This window comes from Otolemur garnettii, unplaced genomic scaffold, assembly GCF_000181295.1.
Source record: "Otolemur garnettii isolate 467f Iridium unplaced genomic scaffold, OtoGar3 scaffold00093, whole genome shotgun sequence".
Taxonomy (NCBI): domain Eukaryota; kingdom Metazoa; phylum Chordata; class Mammalia; order Primates; family Galagidae; genus Otolemur; species Otolemur garnettii.
The window spans coordinates 1,451,421-1,477,802 of NW_003852488.1; the positions used below are offsets into that span (position 1 = coordinate 1,451,421).

Below are 26,382 nucleotides of genomic sequence, written 5' to 3' on the forward strand. Positions count from 1 at the left end.
AAAAAAAAAAAAAAAAGAATGGGCTTCCAAGTCTCCCGGTAAGGATGATTTATAATTAAATAATTAAATTAATAATTTAGGAACTAGTTTCTTCTGCATGTAAGTAAGCCTGGATGGTGTAAATGATTGTTACAACATCTTTATGCTAACAGCCAGTCTCATCGTTCACACAGTTGCTTTACACACACTATCACTTTTGCCTGAACTTTCTTATTTGATTTATGAGTCTGTGTTTACCCTTATGACATTCTTCCAAAGAAGAAAGTCCATTGCAAATCCAGGTGAGCTTTGCAGCAGAGAGAAAGTTGATTACAATGGAAATGACAGTAGAACAGTAAAAATAATTGTTTGGAGAAAGGCCAGACATTCCCTGGGAAAGCATTAGGCTTTAGTCACTGCGCTGTCAGAATGATTCTTTTTTTTTTTTGAGACCAAGTTTTGCACTGTTGCCCTGGATAGAATGCTGTGGCATCATCATAGCTCACAGCACTGGGCTCCAGCAATCCTCTTGCCTCAGCCTCCTGAGTAGCTGGGACTACAGGTGCCCACCACACTCCAGGCTAATTTTTTCTGTTTTTAGTAGAGATGCGATCTTGCTCTTGCTCAGGCTGGCTGTGCAAACAATTATGAAGGATAAAGTGAGAATAATGGAACAGGTGAAAGGCAGTGCTCCAATGAAAGCATTAATTATTACTAAGTAAGTTAGTAGATTAATTATTGAAATAGAAAAGTTTTTATTGATTTAAAGATCAAAATAAGTGTAGCATTCCTAGTATTGATGCAACATTAGGTGAGTGTTAACCTTCATTTTTTTGTTTTTTTAATTTCTTCTATTTCCTATTTAAACTTTGTATAAGAGTTTGTTTTTATGTTCTGTTTGATTTAAAAGGAAAGAGCACAGTAGTTTCTATAAGTTATTATAGTATAGAAGTGGTGGTATTATTATTATGGTATTATACTGTATTATTATAATATATGAGCTATTATAGTATTATTATTACCATACATGTGTTGTTCATCAGAGATCTGAGTTACATTCGAATCCAACCTAAAGATGTTCTCAGGAACATACTTTGTCCATAACCTGGGAATTGCCTGTATTTGTATTTATGTCATCTTTACAATAAGTCACCTCATATGCACCATAACAATTAGTGATAAATGGTATTCCTAACTATGTACATACACATTGATTATCATCATTTATACATCTAATCTGCCCCACACCCTGCCTTTAGGCTTCCCCTGTTTCAGTTTATGTAGAAGTGTAGATCGTCCCTTATTATCTGGAATTAATTCATCTTTATACTTTTGATCTTGCCTTTGGATTCCAGTTTTCAGATTTGAACATTTGGTTCATAGTAAGTTAAAAGCTATTAAAAAGGTATGGTTCTCCTTTAATGTGAACCAATTTTGTGAAGTGAACTGCAGCCAGAGCCTCAGGACTAACTATACCTTCAGACCTCTTGGTAAGCTCAGTTCCAGCTTAAATTTAGAGGTAGTTGGCTGTCAAATTGAATATATACCAACTATCATTAGTTAAATAACATTCCTCATTTACTCCCATTTTAACAAGTAGCAATTTCTTAATTACATGAATGGTCAAAAGGCTGTCTCTCTCACTAATTACATAGTGAAAGTTTACTGCTGTATTTTCATCTGGCACCTTTTCAGATGAACCTATAGCATCAGAATGCGACAGAGTTGAATATCATAGGATGAGCTCATCAACAGTATACATTTGTGATGCAAAGGTTTGAGTAAAATGGTTTAATTGACCATAATTATATTTCATTCTTCATATACCCTTAAGATAATTAGAAGGAATTTGAGTTTCTATTCTTTAAATACAGTCCTTCATTTTATATTTTCTTTATTTTTTTACAGACTCAAAGGATTGAGGGTTTCTGTGATGCTTTTCTAAATAAAAGGTTGCTTTCTTTGGAATAGATAGTACAACCTGTGGAAATTCTATTAATTCCATATTGGTTCTTGGCAGGGCTTTTAGATTTGGTTTCTTTTGATTTTCGTTCTGTTGTCTAGACAGAAAAGTGTCTTCTATCACTCCCAAGATCCTAGTCTTGCTTGCCAATTTCTCTTGTGCATTTTTATAGTTTTAAGTAATAACAATTGAACAGGAAGGCGCATTTAGGAAAGTAGATTACTTTTAACCAGGAAATACTCAGTGCCAAAATCAAGACTGTAGTTTTAACCTTCTTCAGTGTTTTAGAAGTTTAACTCTTTCATTTTACTTATCTTTTTCTACCTGACTTTTCTCAGGTTTTTATAGGAGAAATGAAAGAGAGCGAAAGTTAGTATCAATACGATGGATAGATGGCTGGATGCATAGACAGACATATGAGAAGGAATTTATTAGTTAAATCTGCTCATAAAATTATGGAGGCTGAGAAGTCCCATGGTAGGCCATCTGCAAGTTGGAGACCCAGGGAAGCCATTAGCTCAGTCCAAGTCCAAAAGTCTCAGAAATAGGGAAGCTGATGGTGTAACTCAGTCTGAGGGCAAAGACAGGAGAACCCAGAGGGCTGCTGATCCAAGTCGTGGAGTATAAAGGCAGGAGAACTTCTGATATTCAAGAGCAAGAAAAAAAGGTGTTCTAGCTTAAGAGAGAGAAAGTAAATTCGCCTTTTCTCTGCCTTTTTGTTCTGTCTAGGTCCCCAGCAGATGGGATGGTGCCTACCCACCCAGTCTATAGATTCACATGCCAGCCAGTCTTCTGTGGAGACACCCTTAAACACACACCCAGCTATCTAGATATCACATCCTTTAAACCAGTCAAATTGGTACCTAAAATTAACCATCATGCCATATAAATATTACTATTATTATTATTATTTTTGAGACAGAACCTCAAGCTGTCACCCTGGGTAGAGTGCTATGGCGTCACAGCTTACAGCAACCTCCAACTCCTGGGCTCAAGCAAGTCTCCTGCCTCTGCCTCCCAAGTAGCTGGGACTACAGGCACCTGCCACAATGCCTGGCTATTTTTGGTTGCAGCCATTATCGTTGTTTGGCGGACCCGGGCTGGATTCGAACCCACCACCTTAGGTGTATGTGGCTGGCGCCTTAGCCGCTTGAGCCACAGGCGCTGAGCCAGAAGCACAAGTTTTAAATTTTAAATTGAATATCTATTCCTTTATTGCATGTTCTTTGAGGAAACCACTGCCTTCAAGATGTTGAAGGTTTAATCTGTATTTTCTTCAAAATTTTACATTTTACATAATCTCACAGTAAATTGCCATCATTTTTGCTCTAGACAAAGTATTTCTTTCAAAGAAATTTAAATACTGGAAAAAAAAGATTTTTGTATTTACTCAGTGTAGTCACCATTTTCAGTTCTCTTTAGTTTTCTGTGTAGATTGAAGTTTCCATCTGTTATCATTTTCCTTCTTCCTGAAGGACTGAATTCAACATTTCCTGTATATTACAGGAAGTGTCACCTTCAGCATTACAGGTGTCTTGGTCATGAATGCCTTTGGTTTCTTAGTCTAACAACAAAAAAAAGTATCTTGTTTTAGAAAGATATTTTCACTGGATAAAAATTCTAGGTTGACATTCTACTCCCTCATTTTCTTAAATGATTTCGTTTACTAATTTTGCTTTTTTTAAAATTAAGAAATCCACTGTCTTTATTTTGCTTTTTTTCCATTTGATTGCTTTTAAGATTTTCTTTTTATCATTGGTTTTAAGCAATTTGATCATCATGTGCCTTGGTAGTTTTCTTTGTTTCTTATGCTTTGGGTTTAGTAATTTTCTTATATATATAAGCTTATAGAGCTAATCACATTTGAAAAAGTTTTGGTCATTATTTCTTCAAGTATTTAGTTTGTTTTCTTCTTCTTCCAGTCAAGACTCAGAATACATACATTTGTCTACTTGAGGTTGTCCTAAATTGATGCCATATTCATTTCTTCTTCTTCTATTTTCCTTCTCCTTTTGTTTTATTTTAGGTCCCTCTAACTGTGCCTAGCTAGTCACGGGCCTTTTTTTTCCTTTTGAAATAGCACATCCGCTGAATACCTTCAAAAAAAATTATTATAGATATTGTAGTTTTCTTCTCTGGAAGTTTGTGTTTTATTTTTTATTTTGTTCTTTCCACTTAGTATTTTCAATGTGTCCTTTATTTGAACATACACACTACATTTGTAATTTTTAATATCCTTATCTACTAATTTGATCATCTATGTAATTTTTGAATTGACATCAATTTATTGATTTTCCTTCTCCATATGAGTTATATTTTCTTCTGTTTTGTTTTTGTATGCCTAATTTTTTTTTCAGGTGCAAGATTATTGTTCCCTTTCTCTCTTTCCCTCCCCTCTCCTCTCTACCCCTGCTTTCTTACCTTTTTTGTGTGTGTGTGAAAGGAAACCCATGGCTCTGGGGACTGGACTAGAGCTTTCTATGCTCTACTAATTCATTCTAATTTTTGATTGAATTTTGTAGACATTACGAATTTTACCTCATTGGTAGATACTTTTTATATCACAAGAATTTTAATATTCATAAAAATATTCTTCCACTTTGTTCTGGGATATGGTTAAATAACTTAGAAACAGTTGGATTCTTTGGGTCTTCCCTTTAAATTTTCGTAGGTGGGATCAAGACAGTATTTTGTGTAGGATTAATTTTTCCTCATTACTGAAATGGGACTCCTTTAAATACTCTACCTGATGTGCTACGAATTACGAGTTTTCACTCTGGCAGTTGGAAACAGGCATTGTTTTCTGGCCCTTTGTGAGCTTTGGACACTATTCCTTCTATTTCTTTTAGGTGTTTTTTTTTCCCCTGTGTGTGTGTGTGTGTGTGTGTGTGTGTATTACTGCATGCATGTCCTGATAACTGAATATCTGATGCAAACCCTTTGAGTATTTCAGTGTTTCTTTCCCTGTCTGCTTCTTTTTTATCTCTTAATACTTGTCCCTACAAAGTCTAGCCTCTTTGGGTTAATGCAGTCCTAGCTTTATCTTCTCAACTCAGGGAGTCTGTAGGCTTTGCCTTTGTTGCCTTTGCTACAACCTGTGGTCTTTCTTCAGGTAATAGTACATTGGATGCAATCATAGCACTAACCTCTTTAGTTTCCTTTCTCTTTAAGGGTCATTGTCTCTCATTTCATGTCCAGTGTCCTGAGAGTTCATGCTTTCTACATTTTTGGTTTTTTAGTTTTTTCCTTTTTCAGGCAGATAAATACAGTTGACCATTAAACAACATGGGTTTGAACTGCTGAGTCCACTTACTGAGGATTTTTCCCCAAACAAATGTGGATTGAAAATACAGTATTCACAGAACGTAAAACTCGTGAATAGGGAAGGCCAACTTTTCCTATATACTGGTTTTACAGGGCCAACTGCAGGACTTGAATATGCATAAATTTTAGTATATGTGAGAGTCCTAGAAACAATCCTCTTTGTATACTGAGAGATAGGCGTATTATCTTTTTTACTCCCTGACCAAAGCAAAGATTCGTATTTGATCATTTTTGAAAGTTCTAAATCTAATGATTTACATCCAAACCACAGGGTAAGGCGTGTTCAAATGTCCCATGTTAACATGGTTATGTTGGGGCTTGCCCGTAGCACAGTGGTTATGGCGACAGTCACATACGCTGAAGCTGGTAGGTTTGAAGCCGGCCCAGGCCAGCTAAACAACAATGACAACTGCAACAAGAAATAGCTGGGTGTTGTGGTAGGCGCCTGTGGTCCCAGCTACTTGGGAAGCTGAGGCAAGAGAATCACTTAAGCCCAAGAATTGGGGTTGCTGTGAGCTATGACTCCACAGTACTCTACTGAGGGTGACATAATGAGACTCTGTCTCAAAAAGAAAAAAAAAACAACAGAAAAAGACATGATAATGTTGGAATATTGTACACTCTTCAGAGAAATGCTTTGTAGGTTTTAATATAGAGTTTTTAAAAAAGTTTATTAAGAATGAAGTTTTTTCTGGTTTTGATTTATTAGAAAGACAAATGCTCTAGGTTGAATGGAATATGATGCTACAGTTGGAAAAGTAGGTAGATGGATAAAATAATCTAAAAATTAGCAGAGGTCTAAGAACTTCACCATAGGCCCAAAGTAAATTTAAGGCTAAGTTTAAAGGCTTAGGATAAAATTTTCCTTAAAGTCTGGGTTGAGTGTAGATGGAGAGTGGGTAGAAGGGTAAGTACCGGAAAACTCAAGTTCTTTATAATTTTATTCTCTCTCTCCTTCCCTCCCCCACTTCTGTCTTGTTGGTCCTGAAGACCATCTTCAGGCTTGATCACTAGAAGGACTCACTAGACTCAGAAGCTGTTATACTCATAGTTAAGATGTATGACAGTGAAAGGATACAGATCACAATTATCAAAGGGAAAAAATGCCTGGAGTAAAATCCAGGAGTATGTGGACATAAGCTTCTAGGTGTCCTTTTTCAGTAAAGTTATATGGGAACACACTGAATTCTCCCAGCAACTGTGTGTGATAACATATGCGAAGTGTTATCAACCAGGGAAGTTTACTTGAGCCTCAGTGTCCATAATTTTACTAGAGATCAGTCACACCAGTAAAAGCTATAGTGCTAGCTTAACTGAACTCAGCTGCTCAGATTCCAGCACTCCCTAGTGCAAACACAAGCATTTGCCATAAATCACCTACTGTATACATTGTCAGTATAAATTTATCTGGTCAAACTTGCATAGCATAGGTCAAGGCCTTAGGCATACAAAAACACTCTTTTTAGGCATAGTATTCCAAAATTTAAGAGGTTATCTGCCAGAAGACTACCAATGGCCAGTCTTGAGGACAGGCCTCTCTTTGAATTATGCTGGGTTTGAATAACCCAGGCCTTTTGAGAGAAACTTTCTTGAACACTGTCTGTCTAGTTTTCTAAGTACATACTTTGATCTTTTTCCCCCTTTAAAAAATTTTTATTTTATTTTTGTATTATTATTACATAGCTGTATCCAGCTATGATCCTCACTGACTTTTCCCTAAAGTCCTTTGTCTGTTTCAGGATCCTATATGTAGGTTCTCATCTTACATTTATTTACCACGTCTGTTGAGGTTTCTTAGTGCTATTACAGTTTCTGATTCTTTTCTTGTTTTTGGTAGTGTGGACAATTTTAAGTTGTATAGGTCAGGTCTTTTGTAAAATGCTTCTGTTTTGAGTTTGGTTGATGCTTTTCTGTGGTTAGACTGGGATTATGGGTTTTTGGGGAAGAGATGGTACATAGGTGAAATACCATTCTCATCACAGTCTAACAAAGGTTTAATAATTTTAATCTTTTAGTTATCTAGTTTTTTATTTTATTTATTTTTATTTTTTATTTTTTCTAAGACAGAGCCTTAAGCCGTTGCCCTGGGTAGAGTGCTGTGGCATTGCAACTCACAGCAACCTCCAACTCCTGGACTCAGGCAGTTCTCCTGCCTCTGTTCCCAAGTAGCTGAGACCACAGGCACCTGACACAACGCCCAGCTATTTTTTTGTTGCAGCTGTCATTGTTGTTTGGTGGGCCCAGGCTGGATTCTAACCCACCAGCTCAGGTGTATATGGCTGGTGCCTTAGCCACTTGAGCCATAGGTGCTAAGCCTAGTTATCTAGTTTTAAAAATCAAGAGTACTTAACCAGATTTTAGGCTGTTATGCTGCTTATATGCAGAATTTGTTGTCAGTGGCTTTTCTTATTTGCGTTTAGCTAATATGCAGGGGGGTTTTGCTGTAGTGTTGAGCTCTGTGAGCACAGATAGTTTATTGAAGACAGCAGAGAAAGAAAGCCAGGAAGGAGAACAGTAATTGGTCAAGTCACAGATTAGGGAAGCTAAAATGGATCTCTTTTACCACATTAGGATCTGAAGTAAAACTCAGCCTAGTTCCTTCAGTTTGACTCTTTCTCTTCCTCAAGAAGAGCTAAGTATGCAGGGCTTCCTTGTTCATTATTTTTAGCTGCTTCCTTCCTATTCTTTATGTCCCTACCTAAATGTCAGGTCTTCTAGGATGCTGTACTTGACCTTTTAGGACTCTCAAGGGTGGTTAAGTGCTCTTGCAGCATCCTGTGCAGTTTTGTCTAATCCTCGAGTAATTATTTGTATATTGGATTAATGTCTGTTTCTCCTCCCAGACTGCAAATTTGATAATGTAGAAAACATGTCTTTTTTTTTTATTGTTGTATTTTTTAGAGTGGTCAAAACACAATAACCATGAAGTAAAATGAATCAGAGTAAATGAATGAATGAATGGATAAATAACTCAATAAATGAATGGATGTTAGATATTAAAACCTTTACCAAGTACACCTATAGGAGCCTGGTTCTTGTTTACCTTAAGTATATACTTGTGACACATGGGCCCCCTACTTATCAGAAGTTATAAAGATAGTACAGGTTTTTTGTTTTTTTTTTTCTTTTGCTCTCTGTGATATAACTACATGGGCCTACTCACTTTGATAATTGCTTTACCTATCTTGTTGAACTCAACCATACATGCTTAAGATATGTCTAATTTTTTTAGGCAACTTCCTTTTTTTTTAAATTTTTTTTTCTAGGTATCTTCTTTCAGAGTTTTCTTGTGACATATTGCAGGGCCACTTCTTTAGTTGGTTCTGTCCCATTAAACTTACACCTTCACTTATTGTGTATAGCACATTCAGCATCCAGGGACAAGCTTTTTAAATCATTAGGTAAAATCTTGTGTTCTTTTTCTATTTCCCATTAAGAATGTGTTGTAAGGATTGTTTTCTAATATCTCTTTTACTGTTTACCAGGGCTTTCTTTTCATACCTGATGCCTTCAAGCCAAAACATCAATAACACTCCTCTTTCCCCATCTTTGCTCTTTTGCCAGCATTGGTTTTTCTACCCCATTTGAGAGCTTCTTTTTGGTCTGTATCTCAGGACACAGAATCTGAGCTGTTTTAAAAGTTTTTTATGTGAGTTTGCTCAGCTTTCTGACAGAGAGGGAACTTCCCTCTTTGCCTCTGTATAATAGAAATTGAAGTATCTTTTTATCCAGTCTTGGCAGGGGAGGATTTTTTTCCCATATATGTAAAAATGTCTTATTATCAACTAAATGTCAGGGGAGATCAGAGGAAATGGTTTGAATTTATGACTGTTTGGACTGATCTGGGCTAGAAAATGTAATGCAAGGCATATTGTCGCGACTGCATAAATGATCATGCAAGACACGGATTGACAGTACATGCTGCAAGAGGTAAGGCTAATCATAGGTGTAGGATAGCACTGAGCACTTCTCACAGAGTCCTTTTGTTGAGAAGATACATAATGGGCAGAAAGATTACTAAGCAGAGACATGCAGGGACTTCATGTTCAGGGAAATGATCTCATAGGTGCCAAAGAGTGTGTACTCAAGGAAATGATCTTCAAGGGTGGTAAGGGAAATGATCTCCAAAATACTACATGCAATTTTTCTCCTCTAACCCTTCAAAGAACTGCCATAAAATGCTTAATATTTACCTTACTGCTACAGAATTGAACTTTGGTCCTCCAGGATTACTGAGTTACTTGGTGGCTTGCCTTCCAAGTCACAGGAGATTTCCAGGCTTGCCAGGAAAATGTCTTGTTCTCAGTAATTCCTCAGATGAGTTATTATATTGTTGGCTGTTGCAGTAAGTATGATGTTTAATCCTCTACAGCACATATCTAGACTTTGTACAGTTTTACATGTTCACAACATTTTTCACTGGTTCCGATCATATACAGTGGTTTATTCCTAACACTTCAAGTTTTTCCTTGATTTTCCATCTTACCTCCTACAAGCCTGTCCTTCTGCACTGTTATTTACCCCTTCAGTCACATTATTTTTAAGATAATATAAGAGAAATGTGTTATTGCCTGTTAATTTATTACTTTGCCAAACACTAAGCATATCTAATCTATAAGGTTCTACCTTAGGGAGGTTCTGGTGATACATACATGTGTAATAAGTATCTCTTGCATCTGATTATTAGTCACTTATATCTCAGATTCCTAAAGAAAAATAATCAGAACAAACTCCATCTAAAATGTTTTATAATTAAGCATTTTTTCCTATGTCTTTATATGATTTGTTTTAATTTGGGAGCATTTGGTTATGTACTACTCCAAATGGCTGACTTAAAATTTGCTTAAGAAACTTGTAAATGTATGCTTAACTACAGGACTTGAGGACCAGTCGATAGAAGTCCCATCTCTTTGCTTTGTTCTTGTGTTTATTTCCATATTATCCATATTCCTTTATCTTTTCTCAGTTCTTCTATGCTGTAGTAACAATTGCAGTAATTACTTAGTAGTTTCCTTAAATATTCACAACGTTTTCTGGTGATTATATTGAGTTATTCAAAGCATTTGGTAAATTATAGAAAGGAAAATATCTTAATGAGGTATGAGAAGAATTTTGTAGGTGAAGCTTTATACCATTTTCATGATCTAAATCTTAATTTTATTTTTATTGTTGCTGTTTTTTTTTAAGTTTCCATTTTTTATGAGAATTCTTTCCTAGACCTGTTCATCTGGCAAAAGAAAATAGTTTACTAAAAGCTAATTTTAGAAATGGTTAACTTTTTAAGTAGAAGTAAGGCCTGAAGTTTTATAATTTATTATATTTGTAAGGTTTGACTTCATACATGGCTAGCTCCTAATAAGTTTATTAAAATATGATTGTAATATAACCACAAAACTGATTATGAAATCAGTGCTGTTTAAAATTTAATTAAAATATTTGGCTTTAAGTTGATCAAATTTATATGTTTTTTCTGATACCTGTATTTTTTTTTAACTTGATTAATTCCCTTTTAATGTCTACACTTATTAAATATAAGTTATAGGACCATCTGGCTCCCATAGCTTTTATCACAGCTTCAGTGTGGGTTCTCCGTGTCATTTACTAAAGAGCAATAATACACCTAGTATTAGGTGCATTAATGGCCAACTTTTGGTGTATAAGTTCTTATATTGTTTCTAGTTTACTTTTTTAGCTTCCTGTGCTCTCACTTGCGAAATTGTTAGATGTTTGTAACCTAAGCTTGCTTATGGAAAATGGAAGTTAAAAAGAAATAAGAAAAATGCTGAGAGAAAGAGAAGGAACAGCCTCTTTGAACTCAGCCCTTCCCACTCACTCCTATTTTTTTTTTGCAGTTTTTTGACCAGGCCTGGGTTTGAACCTGCCACCTCTGGCATATGGGGCTGGCACCCTACTCCTTTGAGCCACAGGTGCCACTCTTGAGTGGTACTTCTCCATATTTTTATTTGACTCCACAATCTACCTGCTTTTTTTTTGCTTTTCAGAGTCCTCATATGATTTTTACATTTTGTCAGAAGTTTTCCAGTGAAAGAGCCCCATAGATGTGTTATGACATCATAGTGGAACGGGAACTTTGACTTGTTCATTTACAGTGATCTTCATATTAACGTCTTTATCACATGGGAATTTTTTTTTGTCTTTTTTACTATGTAAAGGTAAAAATTTTCATTTATTTTCATTTAGATTTGAAAGCACATTTTCACATTTACTGCATCCTAACCTTGCTTTATCTCCATTATAGAAGTATCTAGAAATTTATTTTTTCTTTTGGACTTGGGTTTTCTCAACTTTTTTTTCCCTGCATTTATGTAGTATCTTTAGTAATGTGTGTTTATGATTTCTAACCGAAATACTCATATTTAAACATTTTAATTTTTGAAAAGTCAGTATATGGCCAGTAGAGAATTTGGAACAGGTGCCAACACACTTGATTCTCATCCTACATTAATAATTGTTAGCATGAAATAACAAAATGTAGAGTATGCTTTGTTACTGTATGTTATGTAAAATAACACCTTCAAAATAATCTTGGCAGTGTAAAATTTTTGTCCCTTGACAACCAGCAAGCAAGAGGATCTTGATTCAGAGATGTATAAAAACATTGTCCATCCCCACAGAGCTACGGAATTCCTCTCTCCTGGTAATTCTTCAGTGTCTGCAGCCCAGTACATTACTTTTAATTTTGTTCCCTTGGCACTTGTTCATAAAAGGGTCTTTTTTTAGGGGGGGTATACTTTTAACCTGATCATCAAGTTCTTTGGCTACTGTGGGTATATAGTTTGGATTTTTCATTTTGTTCTGAGTTTGTCTGTTGTGGATTTTTTGTCTAGGAAATACTATAAGATGTTTGGAGGGAGCATTTCTTGGGGAATTTAGCTCCACTGCTCTGTCAGTGCTTGTTTGGCAGTATTCCTCCACTTCTAACATGAATTCAAAAAGTTAGAAAGCCATGTGTGAGCAGCTGTTCATTGTTTTCATTAGGACAAAATAAGAAAGGGCCCAACTTTTATCAGGAATGATTAAGGTTAGATTTTAGGAATAAGAGTATAGGAATAATCCCCTGGTAGTTAGAATAGTATAGCTTATTGAAAGGAGAGTTCTAGAATTAAAAAAAAAAAATTAAAAACATATGAAATAGTATTTGATGACAGACGAGAGGTACTAAAAGATGAAATACTGTCTGAAGATAGGATAGTGAACCAGTTAGATTTTGAATTCTCCTTCTAGTTCTAGGATTTTATGATTTCATGGTGGTGTTCATCCTTCTCTTACAGACTAACTTTTCCCATTACTTTCTATGCTGTAGGACTCTTCTGTGCAGTAGTAAGCTCTTCAAGCTGATTTATATTTATTTTTGAATTATTAACTAAGAGTAATACTTTATTTGGCTTTCAGATACTAATATCAAAGTGCAAAACTGGTTTGCCTTTAGTTTTAAGTGATCAGATAAAAACAGTGGTAATAATTAAATATTGCTTATTAAATTACAGATGTTATGATTTGCCTTTTATCATGAGTCCTCAAATATTATTTCTAATCATTTTCAGACATTTAAATAAAATATGAAGTATTTGTTCAGTATTTGCCACTTGCTAAGATAAGTGCATTTAATACATACTATCCTGTTTCATTTCTCACAGTGATTCTGAAACCTTAGGTTTTATTATCCCAATATAGATGAAGAAGTAGTTTAGAGAAAAGAAAGAAATTACCCAGGCTCGGCACCCATAGCTCAGTGGTTAGGGTGCCGGTCACATACACCAGGGCTGGCAGGCTCAAACCCAGCACTGGCCTGCTAAACAACGACAACTACAACAACAAAATAGCTGACATTGTGGCAGGCACCTGTAGTCCCATCTACTTGGGAGACTGAGGCAAGAAAATCACTTAAGCCCAAGAGATTGAGGTTGCTGTGACCTGTGATGCCATAGCACTCTACCCAGGGTGACATAGTGAGACTCTGTCTCAAAAAAAAAAAAGGAAGAAATTACTCAAAATCACTTAGTACATAGTAGGTCTGAAATTTAATACCCAAGACCATTTTCCACTAAATTCTGAATTTTAGAAGACATTTAATATATCAAAAAAAGTATGATGTTAAAAATAAGCAGAATATATAATTGTGAATATGTTATGATCTCTATTAAACCACATACACATACACAAACTTGGATACACATTCGTATACTTTTTGAAAGGCTGGAAGTCACTATACCAAAATATTAACAATGGTTACCTTTAGGTGTTAGAAGGAATTCTTACATTCTCCTTTATAATTTCTTATAGGCTATACTTACTATGTATCAGCAGTCTTCATAATCAGTAAAGTGGGAATTGCCACTGTGTTAATATTCTAACAATTTGATGTTAAGTTTTACACAATGCAGTTTCTAAATTTCTGTCTTTACTATCTAAGCGATTGAAAATTGTAATGCTAATTTTTTCAGTAGTTTTTATATTTTGGTGAAGACAGATATTTTATGTATTTACATAAAGATTATGTCTTTTAGGATGCTTTTAAAATTTCTCTTTCTAAATAACAGATTTTTGAGGACATTATTTGATCTTTGTGTTTAGATAGTCTTCAGGACAAGTCTAACATATAGAAGACATTTCTTTTTTCTTTGTAATTGCAATTTCCAAGTGAAATAAATTCAATTTTAAGAAAGGTCTTCTGCAGGGCACAGTTGGAAATTGCAATTACAGTATAATGGTTGGAAAGAATAAAGGAATTACAGTTTTAAGAATAAAAGAAATTTGGCTGGGTTTGGTGGCCCACACCTGTAATCCCAGCACTTGGGAAGCCAAGGAGGGTGGATTGCCTGAGCTCATGAGTTCAAGACTAGCCTGAGCAAGAGTGAGATCCTGTCTCTAAAAAATAGCTGGTCCTTGTGGTGGATGCCTATAATGCCAGGTACTTGGGAGGCTGAGGCAGTAGGATCACTTGACCCTAAGAGTTTGAGGTTGCTGTGAACTGTGATGCCATGGCATTCTACTGAGGGTGACCAGGAGAGACTGTCTCACAAAAAAAAAGGAATAAAAGAAATTTGAGTTAAATTCCCTGGTTTTGTGAATCTGAGTGACTTCTCTAACTTTGTCATGTAGTTCTAATAGATGAATGAACTATTGTGTCCTTGGCTGCACTGGGGAGCCATCAAGACTTTTTTCTTGCTGAAGCTCGGAGATGGCCCGCAGAAACAAATTCATGCTTCACACTCTTGCTTTTATTTATTTTGGCCACAGTTCCTAGGATCTCAGCCTGCTTTCTTGTCCTCATTTGTAAAAATCATTCACATATACACTTGCAAAATTATAAAAGTAATGCAGTTTTACTGTGGAAAATTTTGATAATACTAGAAATTATGAAGGATAAGGTAAGAATTACTTATATTCCCACCACCTTAAAATAACTGTTTTAAATATTTTGGTGTATTATCTTCTTGTCTTTCAAAAATGTGTGTATGTATGTTTCAGTTGGGATTAGAATGTATTCAGATTTTATATTCTGCTTTTTTATTATATAAATTTTGGAGAAATACTAAACATCTTCTACAATATGTTTAATTTCTTTATAATTATCCTTTTGGTATTCTATAATTCATTTAATAATCATTCAGTGTTTGGCATTGAGATTGTTCCTAGAGTATACTAGATAAGAAACATTAGAAAAGTTAGTTAAAATTTTCATGAGTGACTGTTAAACTTATAGGCCAAATTCCAAATCTTATGACATAGTTCGAATACTTAAGCATTAGAGTGCTCAGTTACAGAAATAAAACTTCAAGTTTATGTGAATTCTATAGAAATCCTATGTAACTGTTGATTAGTTGTACAATAGGATTGATTGATTTCTACCATAATTTGAAATGTGAAATATTTTGATTGATTTCTGCCATATTTTGAAGATTATGAAAGTGGCTTTTTTGGTTTTGTCTTTTTGCTTTGTACTGAACTTACATTATAAAATTATGAGTCATATACTTTATATGTGTAATCTTAAGTGTGTTAAGAAATAATAGCTACAACTCAGACTTCACTTTACAAACACAAACAATGTAATCTGAACGTATGCACCCTCATATTAATCTGAAAAATGAAATATAAGGAAAAAAGAGAAATAATACATTTATTAAAAAGAGGCGATATTAATGGTGGAATATTTACTGCAGTGTCTGGCCATTTGTAGTTGAAAAGAAATTAAGAATACAAACTGCATCACTCAAGCCCCAGATAATCTTGAGGTCATCCATTTTTGGATTGATTCCTCCTCACATATTCTAAGTTTTTTCTTCTATTACTCAAGTGTTACTTACTACCTTATATGTTTTATTTCTTTGTTTCCAAACTAGTTCATTTTTCTCTTTTAATTATTCGGTTGCCCAAGTCTGAAGCCCAAATGTTTCCCTTCATTCCATTTGCTTTTTTCATCAGTGATCCTCCAAATCTAATTATCAAGACCCACTGATTGGCCTTATTGTCTTTCCTCTGTAGTCCCACTGCTATTACTTTAGTGCAGCTTACCATTGTCTCTTATATAAATTACTGTAGAAGCCTTCTAACTAGTCTTACTATTTCTATTCTTGCCCCTTCCTCTATTCTAATCCCCACTCTACCTTATGATCATAGTGATCTTTCAGAGGTAAACATTAGCTCATGTTATTTCCCTAATTAAATAACTCTATTTCTCCATTATGCTTAGGTAAAAGTCTAAACCTCTTTATGCTTATGTCTTTTGGGCTGATTACTCCCAATATTCCTTACCTCTTTTGTTTTTACCTAAATTTTAGCCATTCCAAATTGCTTTTAGTTTTCCTACGATTTAGTGCTTTTTTTCCCTTCCTCTTCTCCTTGGCATTCATTATGACTTGCATTTGGCTAATTCCTGTATGTTCATTGGGTCCTATCTCATATGGTACTTTTGAAAAAGCTTTTCCTGACCACCTATAGTAGAATCTCTGTACATTGACCACCCAAGGGACCGTAACAGATCAATATAAGGAGGTGGTCAACATAAGGAACTAGGCCTACTGTATTGATATGTACATGTGGTGCATGTGTGGTCTGTGAAAATTAGGTCAGTTTAAGGAGGTGGTTAACTATGGAGATTCTACCTTATCTAAATTTCGTGACTTCCCTTTTAGCAAGTAGCATGCTACATAGTAATTATGAAAATACGACTTTATACGGAAATATTTCATCAGATCAGAAGCTTGGTATGGATAGTAATTATTTATTGTATCCTCAGGAACCCCAGTGTGTTATGAAATAGACATTTACTCAGTATTAGATCAATTGATATTTCTTTCTGTGGACCTTGTCTTAATTTTTAGAGACTAGACACCTTCAGATAGAACTCCTTCAATTCCATGCTTTCCCACTAACCTTAAGCCTATTATCTTGACCCTTTTACACTCCTTTATCAGACATCCTACTTGGGGAATATTCAATTAACTTAAAATATAAAGTGGAGATATAAATGCAATAGAAGGGGCATTAACTATCTTTTAAGAAGTTTAATGGTTATAAAGAAGGATATATGATAGTATTAAGTAGAAACAATATCAAAGTAAAGTGTTATTTTGAAGAAGAGTGAGAAACTGAGTATTTGTAAGCTTAGGGAGGAATATAGTGAAGAATACGATTAAGACAGGCGTAGAGAAGAGCTCTGATGAATTAAGAGCCCAGAATGTGAGGAGAGAAGTAGAAACAGGATTGTTTGACTAGTCCACAATGGTTATGGTCTTTGAGACAATGGACCTGCTCCTTAGTATAGATTACTAAGAACATGTAGGGGGTACTTTTATGAACTATTTTGTGTTCAGTGAACATTCAGTTTTCTGGTAAGAGCATTTTAATTTCTTTTGAGGATCAAGCCCTCTCCAACCCTCTGTCCAAGTGATCAGTTTGCCACTTCTTCCTGATGGCCTAACTAAAGAGATCTTCTCTTTACGGATTTTCTTACCATTTATTTTGATGATTTTCAAGTTGTGTGTTTCATGGAAAGGCTTCAAGGCTTCAATATCTGATTTTAATTTCTTTTTTAAAACTTTTGTCTTTTTTTGAGATAGAGCCTCACTAAGTTGCCCTGGGTAGAATGCAGTGGTGTCACAGCTCACAGCAACCTCAAACTGTTGGGCTTAAGCGATTCTCTTGCCTCAGCCTCCCAAGTAGCTGGGACTACAGGTACCCACCACAACGCTTGGCTATTTTTTTGTTGAGTTGTCATTGTTGTTCAGCTGGCCCGGGCCATGTTCAAACCCGCCAGCCTGGGTGTATATGGGTGGTGCGCTACCACTGAGCTATGGGTGTCACCCTCTTCTTTAAAACTTTTTAAAAATGGTTGAAGTGAGTGGCGCCTGTAGCTCAAGCGGCTAAGGTGCCAGCCAAATACACCAGAGCTGGCGGGTTCAAATCCGGCCCGGGCCTGCCAAACAATGACAACTACAATCAAAAAATAGCTGAGTGTTGTGGGTTGCCTGTAGTCCAGCTACTTGGGAGGCTGAGGCAAGGTATGGAAAACGCCTGCTCTAAGGTATGGAAATATCTCTCTTCACAAAGAATGTTCACAGAGAGTGTATTCTTTTCACTGTTTAAGTATAATAAGGGTATAGTAACAAGTGAAGGCTGTCATGTAGTATCATAACACATTATATATTATATGTGTGTTGTGTGTGTGTGTGTGTGTATATATATGTATTCCCTTGCTAAAGGCAAAAAACATAAACTCCTGAGCTGATTAAACTACTTTATTCAGTGACTTTATTGCTAAATCTCAATTCTCTATGTTTAATTTTTGACTACTGTCTTTAAAACTCTCTTCCAAGAGTGTTTATTTTTATGAGAGTTATGTTAAAGTATTGAGAGAAAAGGGACATGCTATCTGCAGCATACTTTAAAAGGGTTCAACAGAAAATTCAAAAAATGATAAAGTATATGAGTGTGCACATCATATTTGTCTATATGTGTGTCCACAGAAAGAGCAAGACCACACACTAGGCCAAATGTGGCAAATATTTATAATTGGTGAGTTTTGGCAGAGTATATAGACGTTTATTGTATTTATTTTCCAACTTTTGTATATGTTTCAGATTTTCCAAAATCAAATTTAAAAATTGAAAAGATAAAAGATATCAGAGAGTGTAAGCAGGGAGTACCCATCAAGATGTGGTGGTTCTGCTGCACTTCTGCCTAAAGCAGGCCCAGTTATGTTAACTGTCGTTCCTTCTGATAAACAATAAATTTGATTCTGCCAGTGATAGCTGGATGTTATGAGAGCCTTAAGCTCATATGTCTCAGTCTTGAGTTTAATTTTTAATTTTATTAATTTTTGAAGTTAGAAATCAGAAAAAAAAAAGCCTGAGGCTGATGCTGCAGCGGGGAAACTTACATACCTACTGCTGGTGTCATTAAAAGAGGTAAACTGAGGGGATAGCAAACTGTAAATGTTCATGCCTTTAAATCCAGTAATCTTCTTAAAATAAGTCCTGAAAGAGCAATTTAGTAAAAAGAAATTAATCTATGGATTTTGGTTGATAATATAGCCTTCTTCTGGATCTATGAACAGAAAGTAACAACAAAATTCCCCCTCAAAACCATGTAAATTGGAAAAAGTAATCTTCTGATATTAACAAAGCCCTCTCTTCTCCTTTGTATTTGTAAATTGCCTGTTTTCTGGTATTTCTTCTTGCAGCTTCCCCTCCTGTCTCTTAAATTGATTTAAGTGATGCCCAGTGATCTGCCTTTGACTCACATCTGTCTTCTCTTGCTTATATGAGGATACCTTGAAATCTAAAATTCTAACACTGTCTTCTTTTCTGGAACACCATGCTCCATTTGTGCTACTGTACATTCCAAGTGCTCCCTTTTTAATTTTTTTTTTTTTTTTTTTTTAGGCAGAGTCTTGCTCTGTCACCTAGGATAGAGTATAGTGGTGTCATAATAGCTTACTTACTACAACCTTCAACTCCTGGACTCAAGCGATCCTCCTGCCTCATCCTCCCAAGTAGCTGGGACAACCACCTCATGCTATCACACTCAGCTAATTTTTATATTTTCTTTAGAGATAGAGTCTTGCCATGTAGCTCAGCCTAGTCTCAAACTTGTGGCTTCCTAAAGTGCTGAGATTACAGGTATAAGTACTCACTTTGATCTTTTGAGTACCATAAGTTCCAACTCTGTGTATCCAAGAAAATCTATATTATTTTCCCTCCTGAAGATACTCTTCCATAGTCCATATTCCCTCTTTCATCATGAAATTTTTAGCTTTAAGTTTTCCCATTTTTTTTTTAATTCTGTCCTCAGAACCCTCAATTATAGATTTGTAGTATTTTTCTGGTATGTCTTCATTATCTGCATATGGTTACCCTGTAGTTCAAGCTTTTTTAAAAAATATACATGTTTGTATTCTTAATTGAATTCCCTTGTTAAAGAATCTTGTCAGAGGTCTTCAAGAAACACAGATCAGACTGTATTACTTTCTGGGTTAAAGCCTTCAAAAACTTCTTAGTATTTACAGAGAGTTATCTTGAATTCCTTCATCTCATCTTCTGGGTCCTGTGATATTAATATGGTTTCAACTTTTCTTTGTTTCTCTTTCTCAAATCTTTTTTCTCTCACCCTCTTTGTACTTCGTTCCTTCTGAGCCTTTTGTGTCTACTACCTGTCCATTTCCCTGTTTTGACATTTCCAAATCTCCTTCAAAAATTGGCTTTTAGATTTGCCTTCCAGCTGGAAGTAATCTTTTCTTCCTGGGAACTCCCAAAGGTTTTTTCTGTTTCTTTGTTGTTTCACTTAGTATCCTGTCCATTGGACTGTGGTTATTTATTTATTTATTTATTTTTTGAGACAGAGCCTCAAGCTGTCCCCCTGGGTGGAGTGCTGTGGCTTCACTGCTCACAGCAACCTCCAACTCCTGGGTTCAAGCGAGTTTCCTGCCGCCGCCTCCCAAGTAGCTGAGACCACAGGCACCCACCGCAACACCCGGCTATTTTTTTGGTGCAGCCGTCATTGTTGTTTGGCGGGGGTCCGGGCTGGATTCGAACCCGCCACCTTAGGTGTACATGGCTGGCGCCTTAGCTAGTTGAGCTACAGGCGCCGAGCCGGACTGTGGTTATTTAAGTGTACATTACTGGTTGTTACTGGTTTAGTCCTTTAAACTGTGGATTCATGTTTCACTCTTTTCTGTTTCTTGTGCATGTTATCTGGTACACAGTTAATTCTTAAGCCATATGTGTTAGTGAACAATATACAAAGAGCAGTTTTATTTTGGGGGGTATTTTTTCATTGAAAAAGGGAATGAAAGTTTTAGGATACTTTGTATTATATATGCCAAAGACAAAAAAGATCACATATTCTGTAAGGATCTAAAATATACTTGGAAGTAATTTCACTAAAAACTAAGAAGTAGTTAGATATGTAGATGAAACCTTAGATCGTTGACTCTAACCATTGTCTGAATGATGAAACCGAACTTTTAATGAGGATAGATGTTTAATTAAAGTTATTTGTATAAGATTAAAGCAGAAATATTTTGGTTTTAAGTATTTGTACAATATGCAGCATATATTTTATTTTATGAACTCCTTATTTGTTGGCATTCTTGGAAATTTTTTATGGCTCTTCCTAATTCTTAAATGGTTGTCTTTTGTACTTGTTTGTTGCTTTTTTTTTTTAAAGTTCTCTTTTTTTCTGGCAAAATTTACATTTAGAAAATATTTGCTTTGCAGGTATCCTGGTCTGATATAGGAGGACTGGAAAATATCAAACTGAAATTGAAACAGGCTATTGAATGGCCCTTGAAACATCCAGAGTCTTTCATCCGAATGGGTATTCAGCCACCTAAAGGAGTTCTTCTTTATGGGCCACCTGGATGCTCTAAGACAATGATAGCAAAGGCTTTGGCCAGTGAGAGTGGACTGAATTTTCTAGCTATAAAGGTATGGTGCTAAATTTCCTCATAGCTACTCTTTCTCCTGGCTTCCTTCCACCCCATCCTCTCACCCTTAGGAAAACATACAAGGACATATTAAGGAACAGATGATTTTTTTTTAAATTTGAGGTTGATGGCGATATAATACAGGGAGAAAAGAGATAAAAAATAGTGCATGTAATCAACAGATCATGGAAGACAATGAGAAGACTGTTTTAGTTCATTTCTTAATATTTCTTAGATACATGTGTAGCAGAAAGCAGTTGTCTTTTGCTTTTATGTCTTTTAGTTATACTAAAGACTTCTGCTTAACCAAGACTTAATTATAAATATGACAGTGAATTCAATATTTACATACTTAGAATTTTCAAATACATCAAGGCATTCTTAATGACAAACTAAATTCTTTAAAAATACTTTTCCAGTAAGAGAATATATATGCATTGTTTTTATCCTGAACTACACACAATATTTTATTTATTTATTGCTCTATTTGTTATTATTTGGGATAAATAATCTTATTAAGTTTTTAAATTTCCTCTAGGACCAGATATTAATTTGTTCTTAATTTTTATGTCACATGGTATATTCAATTACTAAATATATGTACATATATAACAAAATTAATTTTCTATTTTAGAACGTTGAAATCATTGGTAGTAAGAAAGTATAAAACTTATTTCAGAGGAGTTTGTCTGCTTTTGGCTTACTTGCAATTTATATGGAATGATATTTAGATGTGTTTAAACTGTTCTTAAAGAATCAGTGCCTTACATTTTTATCTTAAATAATCAGTAACTTACCTTTCCTAATGGGACTACTGGTGATTAAAAATATGTGAGAGGACCATTTCCACCGTAACTAGTTATACCAGATCATAACTACAGTTTAAGGTTGCAGTTTTAAATGTTGGAGTTTAAAAGAGCTTTTGAAATTTTCAAGGGCATCTGAATTTCTCTTTGGCCCTTGTCTTCTTAACATGTTGTAATGGACATGGCTGTTAACTAGCCTTTCCTATTGTTTTTACTCTTATCTCCATTATTTATTTATTTTTGAGACAGAGCCTCAAGCTGTCGCCCTGGGTAAAGTGCGATGGCATCACAGCTCACAGCAACTTCCAACTCCTGGGCTCAAGCGATTTTCCTGCCTCCTCCTCCCAAGTAGCTGGAACTGCAGGCGCCCGCCACAATGCCCTGGCAATTTTTGGTTGCAGCTGTCATTGTTGATTGGTGGGCCAGGCTGGATTCGAACTTGCCAGCTCAGGTGTATGTGGTTGGCACCTTAGCCGCTTGAGCCACAGGCGCCAAGCCAGCCTCCATTTTTGAATTCTTAACATTCATAGTCTACAATTTTATATTCAGAATATTAGGATTTTTCCTGTCTACTAGAAATCTAAAACTTATTTGATAAGGACCTATCTCACAGTTATTTAGACTTGAAATTCAAAGAATTTGAATTTCTTAGAAACCAGTATCTCTTTTTGTGATCCAAGGTAACAGTTACAGATGCTACAAGGACCACTTTTGGGTACTATCCTAGGATTACTTGGGAATATATTTATTATCCTTCTTAAATATAAAACCTTCCATAATTTTAGACAATTTTACTTTTGGTCTTTTTTCCCTATGAGAATATGCTAAATGGTTCTTTGGAAGGTTTAACTTAGACGCTACTCATGTAAAATAACTAGCTGTATGTTAATTTATTTGAGCATTTTCATTAAGTTTTTAATTTCTTTAGGCCAGACACAGAAAAGATAAGGGATGTTAAGAAATTATCTTAATTGAGTTTATAACTCAAAGATTTTTATATATCCTAATTACTTCTATTAAATGTGAATTTTTATTTACTGTAGGTTGACAGTATTCAGTTTTTGAATCTGAATGGGGAATATACATACTTAATGAGCAATGAGTGTTCATTTCTTAGGTTAAGTATCTTTTTATCCTAAATTCTTAGGACCAGATCTAGGAATTTCAGATTTTGGAATGTTTGCATGGTACTTTGGGGTTGAGGATCTGTAATCTGAAACTGTGAAAGCCAGAATGCTGCAGTGAGCATTTCCTTTCAGTGTCATGTTGGCACTCAAAATGTTTCAAATTTTGGGTCATTTCAAATATCAGGTATTCAGATTAGGAATTCTCAACCTGTACTATTCTTTTAACTTATTTATTATTTAAAAATTTTCAAAATAAAAAGTTGGGGACATGAAAAAATTATTTGCTTTCTACAAGTATTTTCATTAGTCTTTTCATTTTGGTCTTACTAATGTTTGTGAGGAGTGTTAAAGTGGTTACATCATTCAGCTTATGTATGTGAAAATGAAGCCAAAGAAGTAAGGAATTCACATTCTATTCTATTTAGTTTTAACTTGGTATACAGAACATGTTGCCTTTTTGTTTCAGCATACATATTTGGTTTTTAAGGAATTTAAGTTTTATAATTGAATTTGAACTTTTGGAATAATAAGTCTTATGTATTTGGGGGCTTTGGGGGGAGGGTTGTCTTACATATTTTGAAAATGATCCAAAAAAAGTAGGCATACATTGAAATTTTCTAGATAATTGAGAAGCGCAAGTAGATTTATTGATGATCTTTTAACAGTGGTAGGTAGTTAACCTTTAATCCCAAAGATAATCTACAGTGCTTTACTGGAGTCTCTTCTTGAATATTCACTCATAAGCTTTGTCTAACCATGAGAAAAATATTTAGGTCAACCTAAAGTGAAAGACATTCTGTAAGATATCTGACTAGTTAGTACTCGTCAAAATGTGAAGATTATCAAAAAACAAAGTCTTAGAAACTATCAAAAGCAAAAAGAGACCACTGGGCATGGTGGCTCACTCCTGTAATCCTAATCCTAGCACTCTAGGAGGGTGAGGCTGCTGGATTGCCTGAGCTCAGTGGTTTGAGACCAGCCTGAGCAAGAGCGAGACCACATCTCTTAAAAAAAAAAATTGCTGGGCGTTGTGGTAGACACCTGCAGTCCCAGCTACTGGGGAGGCTGAGGCAAGAGAATCACTTGAGCCCAAGAGTTTGAGGTTGCTGTGAGTTCTGATGCCCCACACTCTGCCAAAGGTGACAAAGTAAGACTCTGTTTCAAAAAAAAAAAAAAAAGACAAGAAGAGACCAAGAAACATGATAAGTAAATGTTGTGTGATAATATCCGGGATAGGACCCTACAATAAAAAGAGAAGGACGGTATGTAAAAACTAAGGAAACTCGAATATCTGTAGACTTTAGTTAGTATCAGTGTTGGTTTATTAATTGTAACAAGTACCATGCTAATAATGTAAGAAATTAATAATAGGGGAAACTGTGCAGGTGTGGGTTGGACAGGTAGTTATATAGAAGCTCTCTGTACTGTCTGTTGGATTTTTCTGAAATCTTACTAAAACAAAATCTATAAAAAGTTTTGAGATTAGAATCATAGATCTGAGCATATTGTAAACATTCAGTGAAGTAATTTATTTTAAAAGGGTCAACCGTGAGTTCTGTACTGTAGTGAATAGAATGAGTAGAGTACAGAAAAGAAATCTTGAAGATTGTGAATTCCATGGGCACGAGCCCTGGAGGAGACCTCTCCTGTTCATTATCCTCCCGTCTCTGATGATAGTGGAAAGTTACTGAGAAAGGCCCTGAGAGGAGAAACTTGGCTGGGGAACCTGGGTTTGGTCCTGCCCCAAGTTTGCCTTTTTCACAGCAGTTCTCAGTTGAAACCTATAAAGGTGTATGTTAGTTCTGGCCCCAAACCCAGACCCCAACACCATAAAGAACCCTTTCTCTTAGTATTTTGGTTGTTTTTTCTTTCACCTTGGGTGCAGCTTCTAACTTAGGGTCTTAGCAGGACCTATGTCCAGGTTTATGCCTTTTGTGGATCCTAAGCCTTCTGTGGGTTTGTTACCATTTGGGCTCATCTAGAGTCTAAAAACTTTTGAGTTTCTATTTAATTTTAATTTCCTTTAAGGTTTTGTTTTGTTTTAACTTTAAAAATTACCTTTGTTTCTCCAAATAGTGTTATATTACATGCATTTTCATAAATTTGTAGTTATTAGCATCAATATTAAATACATCTATAGTTTTGTCCTTGTTTGGCTCTTAGGGAATAACTAATGCTAATCTGTAGTTCTTGGGACAAAAGTGATAGTTAATTTTCCATTAAATGGTCAGTTTTACAAATTTATGTAGAAGTTAGATCAGATTTTCTTAAATTTGTTATTATTTGTACAGTGTGCAAACTACAGTGTTAAAGTTGGGGCATCTTTTTTTTTTTAAATAACATCTTTATTCAGATAAAATTCACACACTTCACAATTCACCCATTTTAAGTGTACAGTTCAAGACAGTACTTTCAGGGATCACTTGTATAGTTTGCTCATTTGTTACTAGAGTCGTTTTCCTGAATGTGTAGAAGAGAGAGAGAGTGAAAGTGAGAGAAAGAGAGGAAAGAAAGGGATGGAAGAAAGAGAAGAAAGGAAAGAGAGAGCTGGACCATCATATGTTAAGACTGTATAGATTAATTATTTTTTCAAATTGGGCTTATACCAGTTGATACAACTGATATTTAAAAAAGATGTCTTGACATAAAAATATTCCAAAAAAAAAATCCAGAAATAATATTTAACTAAAAGCAAAATAATTATAAAAGAAGTACACTAATAAAACCTTTACTATTTGGAATATAAGAAGACTTAGGTTTAGAAAGAGAAGAATGCTTTTAGATTTATAAGAAGTCTAATAGAAAATGTTTTATTTTTATTTTTATTTATTTATTTATTTTTTTGAGACAGAGCCTCAAACTGTCGCCCTGGGTAGAGTTCGTGGCATCACAGCTCACAGCAACCTCCAACTCCTGGGCTCAAGCAGTTTTCCTGCCTCTGCCTCCCAAGTAGCTGGGACTACAGGCACCTGCCACAACGCCTGGCTATTTTTTGGTTGCAGCTGTCGTTGTTTGGCGGGCCTGGGCTGGATTCAAACCCGCCAGCTCAGGTATATATGGCTGGCGCCTTAGGCGCTTGGCCACAGGCGCTGAGCCTGTTTTAAATTTTTTTATTCAGATATATTAGCTGATATATAATAGGCACTGGTTATTTTTTACTTCTTTTTACTCCTTTTTTGAGTGAAATTTAATTAGAGATGAAATAAATATTATTTCTTTTTTTTTTTTTTT

General features: G+C 35.3%; 1 protein-coding gene across 1 annotated transcript in view; it reads left to right on the forward strand.

Moving 5' to 3' along the window:
• The window catches only part of SPATA5 (spermatogenesis associated 5), a 331,512-nt gene that overhangs the window by 70,471 nt on the left and 234,659 nt on the right, over positions 1–26,382 (forward strand). Inside the window, exon 10 of the mRNA XM_023516580.1 lies at positions 21,010–21,219. Within this exon, the coding sequence (XP_023372348.1) occupies positions 21,010–21,219 (210 nt within the window). The remainder of the gene's footprint in view (positions 1–21,009; positions 21,220–26,382) is intronic.